The sequence below is a fragment of the Mercenaria mercenaria genome, chromosome 3, assembly GCF_021730395.1.
Source record: "Mercenaria mercenaria strain notata chromosome 3, MADL_Memer_1, whole genome shotgun sequence".
Taxonomy (NCBI): domain Eukaryota; kingdom Metazoa; phylum Mollusca; class Bivalvia; order Venerida; family Veneridae; genus Mercenaria; species Mercenaria mercenaria.
The window spans coordinates 71,596,714-71,613,796 of NC_069363.1; the positions used below are offsets into that span (position 1 = coordinate 71,596,714).

At 36.0% G+C, this 17,083-nt stretch overlaps 2 protein-coding genes across 2 annotated transcripts in view; both read left to right on the forward strand.

Annotated features, from left to right (window-relative positions):
- LOC123524438 (cysteine protease atg4da-like) overlaps nt 1-15,793 on the forward strand; it is a 70,227-nt gene extending 54,434 nt beyond the window's left edge. The window contains exon 9 of the mRNA XM_045302644.2: nt 8,598-15,793. Within this exon, the coding sequence (XP_045158579.2) occupies nt 8,598-8,789 (192 nt within the window). The 3' untranslated portion in view covers nt 8,790-15,793. The remainder of the gene's footprint in view (nt 1-8,597) is intronic.
- Nucleotides 4-6,747, forward strand: LOC123524439 (E3 SUMO-protein ligase ZBED1-like). Its single transcript, XM_045302645.2, has 2 exons — nt 4-765; nt 4,866-6,747. The coding sequence occupies exon 2, from the start codon at nt 5,613-5,615 to the stop codon at nt 6,378-6,380; it is 768 nt and encodes a 255-aa protein (XP_045158580.2). The 5' UTR covers nt 4-765; nt 4,866-5,612; the 3' UTR covers nt 6,381-6,747.
- Nucleotides 15,794-17,083: the final 1,290 nt, after the last annotated feature.

The following is a 17,083-nucleotide window of genomic DNA, read 5'->3' on the forward strand; positions in this document are numbered from 1 at the left end:
GAGTGTATAGATAACTCTTTCAAATATGTTAAAAATATAATTCATTATATTTAAACTAGGGATGGGAACGAATATTCAAATATTCGAAAATCGGCCGAAGATTCGAATATGAAAATCGAATTTGAATATTCGTAAATTAGTGTATAGTTTTTTCAAAATAGTTATCATTGACTTTAAGTAATCTAAGCATGCTAATTATGCAGAATGAGACCGTTTGTTCTGTTTTGTTTGTTTATCGCATGTCAAACATTGTCCAATTAACAAGAAAATTGCAATGCATAATTGGCAGGGGTCAGTGGTACGGATTAACAGTTTGCATTATGCGTAAATGTGATGTCTTTTGATCTTTTGTTCACTTTAATTGGCGCCCGTTTTATGTAACAAATTTTAAAAATTGTTTGTCTCACAATGTTCCAGGAGTAACGTCATGTCTTATGAAATCAAACAACCAATCACGCTTATAACTCTAATAATACAACTCTTTCGTTGTCCAATCATTCAGAATAACTCAAATGTTTTCTTGTAATAAATATGTTTGAAAACATGTTTAACAACTTTATTTTAAGTTTGATCTTCGCTTAATAATACTGACTTACGTTCTAACAATTAACATACCTCCTTTGCGTGTTTGGACTTATTTCACGCGGTCTGCTGATAGAACACAAGCAACGTGTAATCTATGCAATCAGCAATTCGTATTCAAAGGAACAACTTCAAATTTGTTGAACCATCTAAATGGACAGCATCCATCTACTCCCAAGAAAGGTAATTACAAAAATTTCTTCTTTTTTTTGCAACAAAGGGACATAATTTCTTTTCTTTAAATTCATATTTATCGACTATCTAGAACTGTTGCATTTTTCTTTTTAGCTCACCTGTCACATAGTGACAAGGTGAGCTTTTGTGATCACGCAGCGTCCGTCGTCCGTCGTCCGTCCGTCAGTCCGTGCGTGCGTGCGTGCGTGCGTCCGTGCGTCAGTAAACTTTTGCTTGTGACCACTCTAGAGGTCACATTTTTTGTGGGATCTTTATGAAAGTTGGTCAGAATGTTCATCTTGATGATATCTAGGTCAAGTTCGAAACTGGGTCACGTGCCTTCAAAAACTAGGTCAGTAGATCTAAAAATAGAAAAACCTTGTGACCTCTCTAGAGGCCATATATTTCAAAAGATCTTCATGAAAATTGGTCAGAATGTTCAACTTGATGATATCTAGGTCAAGTTCGAAACTGGGTAACGTGCCATCAAAAACTAGGTCAGTAGGTCTAAAAATAGAAAAACCTTGTGACCTCTCTAGAGGCCATATATTTCACAAGATCTTCATGAAAATTGGTCAGAACGTTCATCTTGATGATATCTAGGTCAAGTTTGAAACTGGGTCACGTGCCGTCAAAAACTAGGTCAGTAGGTCAAATAATAGAAAAACCTTGTGACCTCTCTAGTAGGCATATATTTCATGAGATATCTTAAATGAAATTGGTCAAGATGTCACCTTGATGATTTCTAGGTCAAGTTCGGAAAGTGGGTCACGTGCCATCAAAAACTAGGTCAGTAGGTCAAATAATAGAAAAACCTTGTGACCTCTCTAGAGGCCATATTTTTCATGGGATCTGTATGAAAGTTGGTCTGAATGTTCATCTTGATGATATCTAGGTCAATTTCGAAAGTGGGTCACGTGCCGTCAAAAACTAGGTCAGTAGGTCAAACAATAGAAAAACCTTGTGACCTCTCTAGAGGTCATATTTTTCATGGGATCTGTATGAAAGTTGGTCTGAATGTTCATCTTGATGATATCTAGGTCAAGTTCGAAACAGGGTCATGTGCGATCAAAAACTAGGTCAGTAGGTCTAAAAATAGAAAAACCTTGTGACCTCTCTAGAGGCCATACTTGTGAATGGATCTCCATAAAAATTGGTCAGAATGTTCACCTTGATGATATCTAGGTCAAGTTTGAAACTGGGTCACGTGCCTTAAAAAACTAGGTCAGTAGGTCAAATAATAAAAAAACCTTGTGACCTCTCTAGAGGCCATACTTTTCATGGGATCTGTATGAAAATTGGTCTGAATATTCATCTTAATGATATCTAGATCAAGTTTGAAACTGGGTCAACTGCGGTCAAAAACTAGGTCAGTAGGTCTAAAATTATTAAAATCTTTTGACCTCTCTAGAGGCCATATTTTTCAATGGATCTTCATGAAAATTGATCTGAATGTTCACCTTGATGATATCTAGGTCAGTTTCGAAACTGGGTCACGTGCGGTCAAAAACTAGGCCAGTAGGTATAAAAATAGAAAAACCTTGTGACCTCTCTAGAGGCCATATTTTTCATGAGATCATCATGAAAATTAGTGAGAATGTTCACCTTGATGATATCTAGGTAAAATTCAAAACAGGGTCACGTACCTTCGAAAACTAGGTCAATAGGTCAAATAATAGAAAAACCTTGTGACCTCTCTAGAGACCATATTTTTCAATGGATCTTCATGAAAATTGGTCAGAATTTTTATCTTGATAATATTTAGGTCAAGTTCAAAACTGGGTCACATGAGCTCAAAAACTAGGTCACTATGTCAAATAATAGAAAAAACGATGTCATACTCAAAACTGGGTCATGTGGGAAGAGGTGAGCGATTCAGGACCATCATGGTCCTCTTGTTTTGATATTTCATTCTTACAAATATTTTACTTTAGTTAAAGATAAAAAACCTTTGAAATATTATCCTAACGTATACTTGAAAATTTATTTACTCCTTTCTATATAACCTAAGTTAGAAATCAATGTATTTTAGAAAAGGGAGATAATCACTTTTACTTTAATTCAACTTTATCGACTATCTTGAAAGAGTATTAATTTGATTTCTTAGTATTTAAAACTTACAAATAATTTACATGAGACAGAGATAAAATAGTTCAAATGTTCTCAAAACTTTTACCTTTTCAACATTAATTACTGCTTGCCTTATATACCATTTTTAGCTCACCTGTCACAAAGTGACAAGGTGAGCTTTTGTGATCGCGCAGCGTCCGTCGTCCGTGCGTGCGTCCGTCCGTGTGTGCGTGCGTAAACTTTTGCTTGTGACCACTCTAGAGGTCACGTTTTTTTATGGGATCTTAATGAAAATTGGTCAGAATGTTCCCCTTGATGATATCTAGGACAAGTTCGAAACTGGGACACGTGCAGTCAAAAACTAGGTCATTAGGTCTAAAAATAGAAAAACCTTGTGACCTCTCTAGAGGCCATATATTTCACAAGATCTTCACGAAAATTGGTCAGAATGTTCACCTTGATGATATCTAGGTCAAGTTCGAAACTGGGTCACGTGGGGTCAAAAACTAGGTCATTAGGTTTAAAAATAGAAAAACCTTGTGACCTCTCTAGAGGCCATATTTCTCAATGGATCTTCATGAAAATTAATCAGAATGTTCACCTTGATGATATCTAGGTCAAGTTCGAAACTGGGTCACGTGGTAAAAACTAGGTCAGTAGATCTAAAAATAGAAAAACCTTGTGACCTCTCTAGAGGCCATATATTTCATGAGATCTTCACGAATATTGGTCAGAATGTTCACCTTGATGATATCTAGGTCAAGTTCGAAACTGGGTCATGTGGGGTCAAAAACTAGGTCAGTAGGTCTAAAAATAGAAAAACCTTGTGACCTCTCTAGAGGCCATATTTCTCAATGGATCTTCATGAAAATTGGTCAGAATGTTCACCTTGATGATATCTAGGTCAAGTTCGAAACTGGGTCACGTGGGGTTAAAAACTAGGTCAGTAGATCTAAAAATGGAAAAACCTTGTGACCTCTCTAGAGGCCATATTTTTCATGAGATCTTCATGAATATTGGTCAGAATGTTCACCTTGATGATATCTAGGTCAAGTTCGAAACTGGGTCACGTGGGGTCAAAAACAAGGCCAGTAGGTCTAAAAATAGAAAAACCTTGTGACCTCTCTAGAGGCCATATTTCTCAATGGATCTTCATGAAAATTGGTCAGAATGTTCACCTTGATGATATCTAGGTCAAGTTCGAAACTGGGTCACGTGGGGTTAAAAACTAGGTCAGTAGATCTAAAAATGGAAAAACCTTGTGACCTCTCTAGAGGCCATATTTTTCATGAGATCTTCATGAATATTGGTCAGAATGTTCACCTTGATGATATCTAGGTCAAGTTCGAAACTGGGTCACGTGGGGTCAAAAACAAGGCCAGTAGGTCTAAAAATAGAAAAACCTTGTGACCTCTCTAGAGGCCATATTTCTCAATGGATCTTCATGAAAATTGGTGAGAATGTTCAGCTTGATGATATCTAGGTCAGGTTCGAAATTGGGTCATGTGCGGTCAAAAACTAGATCAGTAGGTCGAAAAATAGAAAAACCTTGTGACCTCTCTAGAGGCCATATTTTTCATGGGATCTTCATGAAAATTGGTGAGAATGTTCACCTTGATGATATCTAGGTCAAGTTTATAAGTGGGTCACGTGCCTTCAAAAACTAGGTCATTAGGTCAAATAATAGAAAAACCTTGTGACCTCTCTAGAGGCCATATTTTTCAATGAATCTTCATGAAAATTGGTCAGAATTTTTTATCTTGATGATATCTAGGTCACATGTGCTCAAAAACTAGGTCACTATGTCAAATAATAGAAATAACGACGTCATACTCAGTTCAACACTGGATCATATGGGGATAGGTGAGCGATTCAGGACCATCATGGTCCTCTTGTTTAAGAAAAAAAATCTGTATTCAAACTGAAGAAGGTATCCTCCTTAGGATGGAGTCATGATAATAGTTTAGCTTGGAATACTGCAATCGTTTTTTTACAAAGATTTTTTTCATATTAACTGTCTTCACTTATATATTTTTCAGATGTAACAAAACAGTCCTCAATGGCGTCGTTCCTCGGTACACCAAAGAAGGTAGACAACGTGCATGTTACACAGGCTATTGCAGATATGATCGTGTCTGATTACGTACTGCTGAGTATAGTTGAAGGTCAGGGTTTCCAGCGACACATATCGTTGCTCCAGATTACACCGTACCATGTAGAAAAACAATTTGATCAAGGATCCAGAAATGCTACGATGTTGAGAGAGACTATTTAAAATCTGAACTTGAGTGTGTGTCATCCGCAGCTATTACAACAGACACCTGGACCTCCAACTCTACAGAAAGTTATACCACTGTGACTGAACACCATGATAGTGAGAAATGGGAACTTAAGTCTAATGTGCTGATGACGCGTGCTATGCCGGAACGCCATACCGGAGAGAATCTCGCGAACAGACTGAAGGACTGTGTTTCAGAGTTTAGTTACTTGGATAGTAAAGTGAAAACTTGTGTTCATGATAATGCGCGAAATATGGATTGTGCTGGGAAATTATGTGAGGACTGGGGAGATCTGGGATGCTTCGGGCATACATTACAGTTGTGCTTAAAACCAGCTATGGAATTAACAGCAGTTTCTAAAGTGATATCCAGGTGTAGGAAATTAGTCGGACATTTCGAGCACTCCGCAACACTTACAGCTGAAATGCACGAACGACAGAAGGCAATGGGAGTTCCGTAGCATACGCTGGTTCAAGACGTCGTAACACGGTGGAATTCTATTTACAGATGATGACCCGTTTAGTTGAACAGCGACGAGTTGTGTCAGACATTCTCCTAGATCCAAAGTTAAGTAAGAAAGAGGACAGTGTTCTAAACTTGAAGGAATATGAGTGGGATCTGATAGGTGAACTTAGTGACATTCTTCGCCCATTAGCGGATACTACCGAGTACATGTGTACAGAACGCTGTGTGTCAAACATGGACAGTAACATTGCGTCGAGAGTGAAAGAGGTGATACGTGAAGATTTGATACGACGTTACCAGCCTTCATCAGACACGGCAGCAGAGTCAACGGCAGCACTAGGCGCTCTTCTGGACCCACGGTATAAGAAGTTGCCATTCTTCTCCTCCCAGCAACGTAAGATCACACATGGTGCTCTTGAATCTTGTCTTGAAGACCTGCCGCTCAGACTTCCTGCCTGTGACGTAAACAACTGTGAGGAAACACCATCAAAGCGCCGTAAGTTAGACTTTCTCGATTTCAGTTCACCTGAACGTACCTCAGAGGATGAGGTACAGAGTTACCTAAGTGAAAAAATGGTGTCGGACACTGATCCTCTTCTTTGGTGGAGAGATAATGAGGAGAGATTTCCCAAAATTGCAATCGTTGCAAAAAGAGTTCTCGCAGTTCCAGCAACTTCTGTACCTTCAGAACGGATATTCAGCGCAACGGGACTACTCATTAATAAGTTGAGAAATAGACTATCTAGCGAGATAGTGGACAGCATAATCTTTTTGAGCAAAAATGAGGTGAACATTACTGAAGCTGATTAATGTATTAGAGACTGATGTTCATTTGATGCTTTGATAGATTAACGAAACTTTATACATGTGGATCATATTATGTAGTTACTAGTTACCATCGTGATTGTGATACTTTTAGTACCTGCATAAGATACAATAGAATAAAAGTTGCAACGATGATTTATGTATCAATGTTAAACATTATCAATGTTTATTTATTGATTTTGATGCTTTGATAAATTGACAAAACTGTATATATGTACATCTATACGTAGTTACCATCGTATGTTTATAATAGAGATACGTTTTCTACCTGTATAAGCTACAATTGGATAAAAGTTGATACGATGATTATGTATGTAAATAAAAATATCAATGTTTAATATTTATTGATTTGTTTTCTCGCATATTGATTGAAAAAATAAAGCCCATTTCATTTAACCAACAGTCCATATTTCTTAAGATACCTTACGTTTTGAAAAATGGCATGTATTGTGTATATGCCAATCACTTATTAAGTATTTAAAACTTCCATTTAACAAACCGAATATTTGAATATATTCGAATATGGTCAATCGAATATTCGAATATTGATTTCAGTATTTGTTCCCATCCCTAATTTAAACCTATGACAAATACTGTGGAATCTTTAATTTCACAGCACATAATATGGTTTGGACTAAAACAGCTGTTTTGCAGGATGTGAATTGATGGATTTCAACTATTGAGCATAAAATGGGATGAGCTGTTGTGATGACTCACTGTCCGTCTGTCTGTCATCCATCTACATTTTTCTTCAAATAACATCTCCTCTGGAACCAGTTGTTTGAAGTTGATGGAACTTGGCCTGGATGTTCCTTGGATGGCACTCTGCAAAATTGTTTGCTATGGCTACCAAATAGGAAAACATGAGGCCCAGGTTCAGAGCTTAGATATTTGGTTTCTAGTATTGTGTAGTTGTTGGATGCAAGTTACTATCGCCAAAACTAATGCAGATATTGAAATGATACTTTACATGTGTCTTCGGGGTTATAAATATAGGTCAGGTTCGAAACTGGGTCACGTGCAATCAAAAACTAGGTCAGTAGGTCTAAAAATAGAAAAACCTTGTGACCTCTCTAGGGGCCATATTTTTCATGAGATCTTCATGAAATGATATCTAGGTCAAGTTCAAACCTGGGTCACGTGCCTTCAAAAACTAGGTCATTAGGTCAAATAGTAGAAAACCTTGTGACCTCTCTAGAGGCCATATTTTTCAATGGATCTTCATGAAAATTGGTCAGAATTTTTATCTTGATGATATCTAGGTCAAGTTCAAAACTGGGTCACATAAGCTCAAAAACTAGGTCACTATGTCAAATAATAGAAAAAACGACATCATACTCCGTTCAAAACTGGGTCAAGTGGGGACAGGTGAGCATTTCAGGACCATCATGGTCCTCTTGTTTCTTTTTCTAGGTCAATTACCAACCTCACTGGGTCAAGTCCCATAACTGTGACGTATTTTGGGCAAATTATGCCCCCTTTTGGACTAAGAAAATTCTGGTTAAAGTTTTGCGTGCAAGTTACTATCTGCAAAACAAACGCAGCTATTAAATTGAAACTTCACATGTGTCTTCGGGGTTATAAAACTAGTTGATTGCATCAAGTCCCATAACTCTGACATGAATTTTGGCCAAAATATGCCCCCTTTTGAACTTAGAAAATTCTGGATAAAGTTTTACATGCAAGTTAATATCTCCAAAACTAATGCAGCTTTTAAATTGAAACTTCATATGTGTCTTCAATGTTATAAAAGTAGTTCATTGCATCAAGTCCCATAACTCTGACATGAATTTTGGCCAAATTATGCACCCTTTTGAACTTAGAAAATTCTGGTTAAAGTTTTACATGCAAGTTACTATCTCCAAAACTAATGCAGATACTGGATTGAAACTCTGATATTTTAACATTAGGGTAATATTTCTGCTTTTGGGACAACAATTCAAATAGTCGAGCACTGGCTGTCTTACGGACAGCTCTTGTTATGCTCCCTGAAGGGGAAGCATATATTCGCTGCTTTGTCCATCTGTCCATCCGTCTGTCCATCCATCCTGCATTTCTTGTCCGGAGTATTTCTCAGCAACCAAGACCTGGAATTTAGCGGAACTTCATAGGAAGCTTCACTATCAAGAGGAAATGCGCATATTATCTTCTTGTCCTGCAAACACTGCCCTTGTTTAATGACATATTATTTTCATTTTGCAGATGGTTACACCAAAGAAAGGCAGTGGTTTGTATCCAATGTTTGTTTTTAGTGAAGGAAAAGGGAGTGATATGAACATACATGACTTAAGTCTCAGTATAGAAAAATCAGTGAGAGTTCGTCATGTCACAGTTGACCAGTGGGGCAAAACTAGATCATCAACAATTGACTCTGAAGAATTTGTAGTGTTATAGTATACCTGAAATATGCAGTATTTAAGAAACAGCAGTTGTTGCCTACATGAAACACCAGAAGATACGTAGGAAATATGCATATTCAAGATACAACAGAAGATAGCTACATGAAACACCGGAAGATACATAGGAAATATGCAGTATTCAAGATACAACAGAAGATAGCTACATGAAACACCGGAAGATACATAGGAAATATGCATATTCAAGATACAACAGAAGATAGCTACATGAAACACCGGAAGATACATAGGAAATATGCATATTCAAGATACAACAGAAGATAGATACATGAAACACTGGAAGTGATTGTGTAATGTTATTTATCTATACAACATAAAATCAAGTCCAGATCCTGTATATAGAAACTTAAACCATGAATATATGGCAACATGAACTGATAAATATATGACCAGAACTAAAAGTTTGATTGAGGTACAAATTTTTCAAATCAGTCTAGCAAAAATGAAACACATGATCCCGTCTTTTTTATTTTCCGAATGTTCTTAGTATGTGTTATCTTTTGAAAAACTGTGGTTTAATGATATTCTACGTTGATCTGAAAATGCAGAATTTCCTTAAAATTCATGTTATAGATTCTTGTGATATATAACCTTGCATGTCAGTCAGTCAGTCAGTTATGTAGTGACTGGAGAACACATGGACATACAAACGTACTTATTGGCAAATTGATTGACAAGGATGTGTTTAACTAAAAGATTGTAGTATTTTTTATGACTGTAAACAGTTGACTTGAAAATGCCTAGACTAAAATGTGATTAATAATTATAATTAATGATTTAAACAAAATTTGCAACTCATAAAAGGCACTAAGGAACATGAGAAAGGATATTTATATCCTTATAAAATGTTAAGGATGAGAAACTGGTATAGGTGGATGGTCCATTGCTCATCATCCTGTTTCAACATTTTACTTAAATATCTCCTGAAATTATTACACAGAATTACGTTAAAGTTTGTTATTGTATTAGGGGTAGGGATTAGGGATTTAACGTCGCACAGACACATGATAGGTCATATGGCGACTTTCCAGCTTTAATGGTGGAGGAAGACCCCAGGTGCCCCTCCGTGCATTATTTCATCACGAGTGGGCACCTGGGTAGAACCACCAACCTTCCGTACTGATGCTTAATGGTTTAATAATACAGAAATAATGAATGAATTGCCGCAGAAACGCTTCAAAACGTAAAAATGCCTTAAAATGACGTCATTGGCGTCGTGACGTTACGTGTCAGTCACCGCACAAAATTAATAGCTTTTATTTTGAAAGTACATAATTTTGTGCATTTTGTTTATTATAACCCCACCAAACATGTTTGAGGGGGTTATATAGGAGTTAGTTTTGCCGCGTCCCATCCCGTCGCGTCCCGAAATCTATTATCTCAGTTATTACCAAATGGATTTGATTCAAACTTAAAATACATGTTACACCTTATCACCCACATCATGTGACACAAGGTGCATAACTCTTGACACCAAGTTTTCATGAATTATGTCCCCTTTTACTTAGAATTTAAGGTTAATTTTGTTGTATTTTCACTATATCTCAGTTATTACTAAATGGATTTGATTCAAACTTAAAATAGATGTTCCACCTCATCACCCACATCATATGACACAAGGTGCATAACCCTGACGCCATTTTTTTTATGAATTATGCCCCTTTTTACTTAGAATTTAAGGTTAATTTTGTTGTATTTTCACTATATCTCAGTTACTACTGAATGGATTTGATTCAAACTTAAAACAGATGTTCCACCTCATCACCCACATCATGTGACACAAGGTGCATAACTCTGACACCAAGTTTTCATGAATTATGTCCCCTTTTACTTAGAATTTAAGGTTAATTTTGTTGTATTTTCACTATATCTCAGTTATTACTAAATGGATTTGATTCAAACTTAAAATAGTTGTTCCACCTCATCACCCAGATGATGTGACATAAGGTGCTTAACTCTGACATAAATTTTTTATGAATTATGTCCCCTTTTACTTTAAATTTAAGGTTGATTTTGATGTATTTTCGCTATATCTCAATTATTACAAAATGGATTTGATTCAAACTTAAAATAGATGTTCCACCTCATCACCCACATCATGTGACACAAGGTGCATAACTCTGACACCAATTTTTCATGAATTATGCCCCTTTTTACTTAGAATTTAAGGTTAATTTTGATGTATTTTCACTATATCTCAATTACTACTGAATGGATTTGATTCAGACTTAAAATAGATGTTCCACCTCATCACCCACATCATGTGACACAAGGTGCATAACTCTGACACTATTTTTCTTGAATTGTGTCCCCTTTTACCTAGAATTTAGGTTATAACACACTAAATAGCCACCACTATATATTCTATATAAAATGACAAGTTTTCACAATGCTGCAATACACATCTAGACCCATTTTAAATTTCTTTAACTTACATTTTCTTGTAGAGCAACATTAATACTGTAAAAATATCCAAAGAAAAGTAGAGGTCATGTTTGATGCAAGAAAAATATTTCTGGTCAAACGGACACACCGTAATTTTTACATTGAAATGACAATCACAATTTAGGGTAGGGGTGTATGAATAAATTTCACATGTTAAATCAGTTTGGAGTCTTTTTTCAACATGCAAATGCTACCAGTATGTCAAGTATAGGCATGCAATATGATTTCAACCAGTATATAGCAATGATTTCAAGGAAAAATCCTTCTTACAGCAAAAAAAACTGAGAACTATTTGAATCCGCCATTATGCGACTACCATTTTTTCATAGGTGCTCAGGCTATTTAGTGTCTGTATGCCTATAAGGAAATATGAAATTTTTTTTTTCAGCTTTTTTGCTCTCTATGTGAAGTTTCATCTATATTCAGCTTATAAAACAAGTTTCAGCCCAAACAAACCAGTAGTTTTCTCAAAATCACTATTTTTGTACAGCCATCATTTTGTCCAAAGACTGCGGTTTAAGCTGTTAAATTTGGCTGAATCACATATAGTCATTAAGCGCTGTTTTTTTTCAAAAAACCCGTAAGATATTACATCAAATATACCACCAGCAAGTGCGGAATAGACAACCACACAGAAAAAAACTGATAATTATGCAACTGTGATAAAATATAGAACAAAATTAGTGTTGAGTGAATTTTTTTTGTTAAAAAAAAGCTTATTTTTCAGTAAAAAATGGGAAAATTGTCTTTTTTTTCATCTCAAATGCAACACTACTGCATATTTTTGCATTCTATAGCTAAAGTCATATCTCATGGCCATGGTATTCAAGTTCTCTCCAACTATTCCTGTCAAAATGTAACTAAAAAGGTGTTGATACTGCACACCTGGTCTCTGCTCAAATGGAATGAAATGGTATCTAAGGATATTACTAAAGATCTTCAGATTTCACACCACACAGGTGATGGAGATTCTAAAGGTCATTCTGATGTAGACAAAGGTCAAGGAACTTAAACTGTGCACTTGAAAGATGTGAGGCACCTAGCAAATTCTCTAAAAAGGCAAATTAACCGGGCACCATTTAGAGACAAAATGTTCCGTGGTAAACAGAAGTCTAATCTAAAAACAGATTTGCTCTATCTATTAAATCTAGGTGTGTTTCAGAGCTATCAAGTGCACATAAGAAGTACAAAAGCAATTTGAAAGTAATAAAACACAAAATGCCTAATATAATTTCAGAAATAGTACTATGTTTCAAAGGTTACTGTGGTACCTCATGTTCTAAATACAGCTTGGTTTGTTCTGGCAACTACAGAAAAGCAAAAAACTATATGCCAGACAATGTCAGGCTTAAAATGACTGATGATGATGAGACTTTACTCAGGAAATGTATTGAAATTCTCCTTGGTCCAGAAAGCATAGAAAAAACTAAATTTTTAACATCTACACAGAAATGTGAAGCAGTGAACAGATCCTATAATGCATGCTTGCCCAAAAATGTTACATTTCTCCGCAACTGCCATGGCCGTATCCATGGCCAGATTCTAAGACTAAATCATGGGCTTGCTGACACTGTTATCCTTAAAGCTAGGGTAAATGGTGTAAAACTGTCACATGGCTCTTCTGTTATCAGACACCTTTTAAGAACAGAGTACTACGACAAGTTGTGTAAAACTACTAGGTACATATCGCGAGCAAGACACAGTTGTTTTGCATCACGCCAGTATAGGTACAAATTACATACAGATTTACACTATTCAAAGGGTCTCACTGACCCCAAGCCTGACTTTTCTAGCACCCCACACCTAAAAGATCATGCTTATGAATAGAATGTGATATTAGGATGAAATAAAGATGGTTATAAGTAAAATTATTGTGCTGCCTTGTGGCCAGCTGAGCCGGCACTGCACACATATAACAAGTTATATTAACCGCACAAATGTAAATAAGCCTTGTATAAGTTGTATATGTAATAGTGCTATATTTATCAAAAATATTATACAAAAATAGTAAACTACTGTATACCATAGAATACAGTCCTTGAAAGAAAACTCCCTAAACTTATGGCCTGAGCATTGGTCCCCACATTTCTGCCTTTCATTATTTATGAACTGGGGTTCAATGCTCAAATGTTCCGGGTTCACACACAGAGAAAAGTGGCATATATGCGACACGTGTAGGCCTTCGGGTATTTTTAAAATATTTCTAGTGGCCTGACACATAAGTCTGTGCACATAATATTGTTTTCTGACAGTTTCTCCAGGCAGTTTTGTGGTTATTTTTCCATAGCTAGGATTTTTATTTACTGTCGTACAACCAAGCCATTTCCGACACCCTTTTCCCCCCACCGGTATAGAATTATCATTTATTTTTTGCTTAATTCTTTCAAAAATCAATTGTCTGGGTTGATGTGCCATGTTTACAAAAAAAAATTTATTTGCAGATGACAGAAAATTTTAGTAATTCTACCGGGTGACAATTCTTATAGGTTATAACACACTAAATAGCCACCACTATATATTCTATATAAAATGACAAGTTTTCACAATGCTGCAATACACACCTAGACCCATTTTAAATTTCTTTAACTTACATTTTCTTGTAGAGCAACATTAATACTGTAAAAATATCCAAAGAAAAGTAGGGGTCATGTTTGATGCAAGAAAAATATTTCTGGTCAAACGGACACACCGTAATTTTTACACTGAAATGACAATCACAATTTAGGGTAGGGGTGTATGAATAAATTTCACATGTTAAATGAGTTTGGAGTCTTTTTTCAACATGCAAATGCTACCAGTATGTCAAGTATAGGCATGCAATATGATTTCAACCAATATATAGCAATGATTTCAAGGAAAAATCCTTCTTACAGCAAAAAAAACTGAGAACTATTTGAATCCGCCATTATGCGACTACCATTTTTTCATAGGTGCTCAGGCTATTTAGTGTCTGTATGCCTTTAAGGTTAATTTTGATGTATTTTCACTATAGCTCATTCTGATTGGCTTAGAGCCAAAGGGAAGTAACCTTTTTTTAACCTTTGTACTGAGTTTCTTCCCCTTAAATTCCAGGAATTAGTCTATTTTTAGAAATCCTATTTTTAGATTTTCAATATTTTAGGTATTTTTCTAACTTTTTTATTATAAGTCCTATGTAAAAAGTAAAAACATTTTTCCGTGGTAACATGGGTCGGTAAGACACTTTTTTGTCTAATATTAGAGATTTTATATATTTACTAGTATTACTATACTAGTATTATACTAGTATTACTTATATGTGGAAGCCCAGGATGAAGTACTCCAAAGTATTTTTAAGATTCCTTATGGTTGCCATTCTTCTGTGACAAGACGGTATGGTGGGGGTATGAGTCACTCCTGTGACAGTTCTAGTTTGAACTATTTTCAAACAGCCATTATTTGCTGAAATAATTTTTATGAGTCTTTTGCTCTGAATAATAATCAATATTTTGCTTCTTTTATGTAGTTATATCGAAATGTTTTGTGGAATGTAAGAAAATGGATGATAGTAACCAATGTTATTTGGAATATAGTTGGATGAAAGGTTACTTGTTATGGCCATTTTCAAATAAAAAAACTGGCAATTTAATTTGTAATGCCTATTTTTCAGTTTCCATTGATAATTTGTTACTTGTATACTAAAACTAAGCTCTAAACCTGTTCAAATTTCAGTAGAAAATTGTAGTTTCTTGAATTGAATTGATGTTACCATGGAAACAACCCGTGACCTATATATCTAAATGTAAAATTCAAAAGCGTTGACACTGGTCTATTTAAGGAACACAGCTTCGGCTTTTTAGCTCACCTGTGACATAGTGTCAAGGTGAGCTTTTGTGATCACCCTTCATCCGTCGTCAGTCCGTGCGTCCGTCGTCGACTTCTTCTTGTCTGCACAATAGAGGTTTCATTTATGATTTTATTTTAACCAAACTTGCACACAACTTGTATCACCATAAGATCTTGGTTCTTTTCTTGAACTGGCCAGATCCCATCATGGGTTCCAGAGTTACGGCCCCTGAAAGGGCAGAATTAGCTATTTTGACCTTGTCTGCACAAATGCAGCTTCATTTATGATTTTATTTTAACCAAACTTGTTAAACGACATATACATTTTAAGCTTATATTAGAAAGCTAACATGCATACTAGTAAAATTATCAATTATCCACACTTCCAACGGATATCAATGAAACCAAAATACACTGAAAAGTTTTAAATATCCGTATTTTCCTTCTATCAATATAAAATACCTTTGGAGGGTCATGTTCTTCAAACCTGGATAAAAATTGAACTTGAAGGGACAGAGATAAACGAAATCGAGATTGTAGCAGTTAAAACATCATATTACACGAAATAGAAAAAATTGCTGTGGTTCAGCTAATTTGAATTTACCCTGGTAACAAGGTAACCTACCTCCTTAATATTTGTTAATCATACCCTCTCAGTGACTCGCTTAAGTTCTACTTCTGTTTTCACTTGAAATGATTCACACATTGACAAATAAAGACTGACAAATCATTCTCGTAACTTGTCTTCATTTAGATTTAATTTTTATATGCCCGTTTGAAAAACGGGACGTATTATGGGAACGCCCCTGGCGGGCGGGTGGCCGGGCGGCGTCGACAGACTTTGTCTGGAGCATATCTTCTTCATGCATGGAGGGGTTTTGATGAAACTTGGCACAGTTGTTTACCATTATGAGACGGAGTGTCATGCGCAAGAACCAGGTCCCTAGGTCTAAGGTCAAGATCACTCTTAGAGGTCAAAGGATACAAGAATGAAAACTTTGTCTGGAGCAACTCTTCTTCGTGCATGGAGGGATTTTGATATAACTTGGCACAAATGTTCACCACCATGAGACAGAGTGTCGTGCGCAAGAACCAGGTCCCTAGGTCTAAGAACAAGGTCACACTTAGAGGCCAAAGGTCAGATTCAAGAATGACTTTGTCCGATGCATTTCTTCTTCATCCATGGAGGGATTTTGATGTAACTTGGCACAATTGTACACCATCATGAGACGAAGTGTCATGCGCAGGTCCCTTATTTAGAATTACTTCCCTTCGTTGTTACTATAAATAGCTTATATTGTAACTTTTTCATTACTAGTCGTAGGGAAAAATCGAGACCACTTTTTTATGTAGTACAACATGCATGTTACATCCAATTTTGAGGTATATTTTGACCTATATCTACCTAGTAAGGATTTTTGTGTGGACTTACAATTTTTTCTTTTTAAAGATTATCTTCCTTTAGTTGTTACTATAAATAACTTGTATTGTAACTCTTTTATAATTGACAGTAGGGAAAAACCAAGACCACTTTTCTGTGGTACAACATAGATGTTACTTTCAAATTTTAGGTGTATTTCAAGGTATCTCTTCCTGGTAAGGAGTTTTTATGTGGATTTAGAAAAACAAAAGAATTACAATAATTACTTAACAACCACAAAATTAAAATTCCATTTGCAAATACAGGTGCCAGTGTAAAGAAATTTGCTGTGACGGGCGAATATTGTGACATTCTGGCACTCTTGTTTAGTTTTATTAGTCCCTACTGGTTGAAAACCAGTTTGGGGACTATAAGAAAGCACTTTTCCATTCGTCCGTCATTCCGCTCGTCCGCCTGCAGTTTTGTGTCCAGTCCATAACTCTGTCATTCATCAAGGAATTTTTATATTACTTGGCACAAATGTTCTCCATGATGAGACGATGTGTCATGCACAAAACCCGGACCCCTAGCTTAAAAGTCACAATCGGAGGTCAAAGGTCAACAGGGCTTTTCTCCTGTCCAGTCCATAACTCTGCTATCCA

Bases quoted from the DNA above. Each gene is read 5' to 3' on its own strand.
- LOC123524439 (XM_045302645.2), top strand. From the start codon at position 5,613: ATGATGACCCGTTTAGTTGAACAGCGACGAGTTGTGTCAGACATTCTC.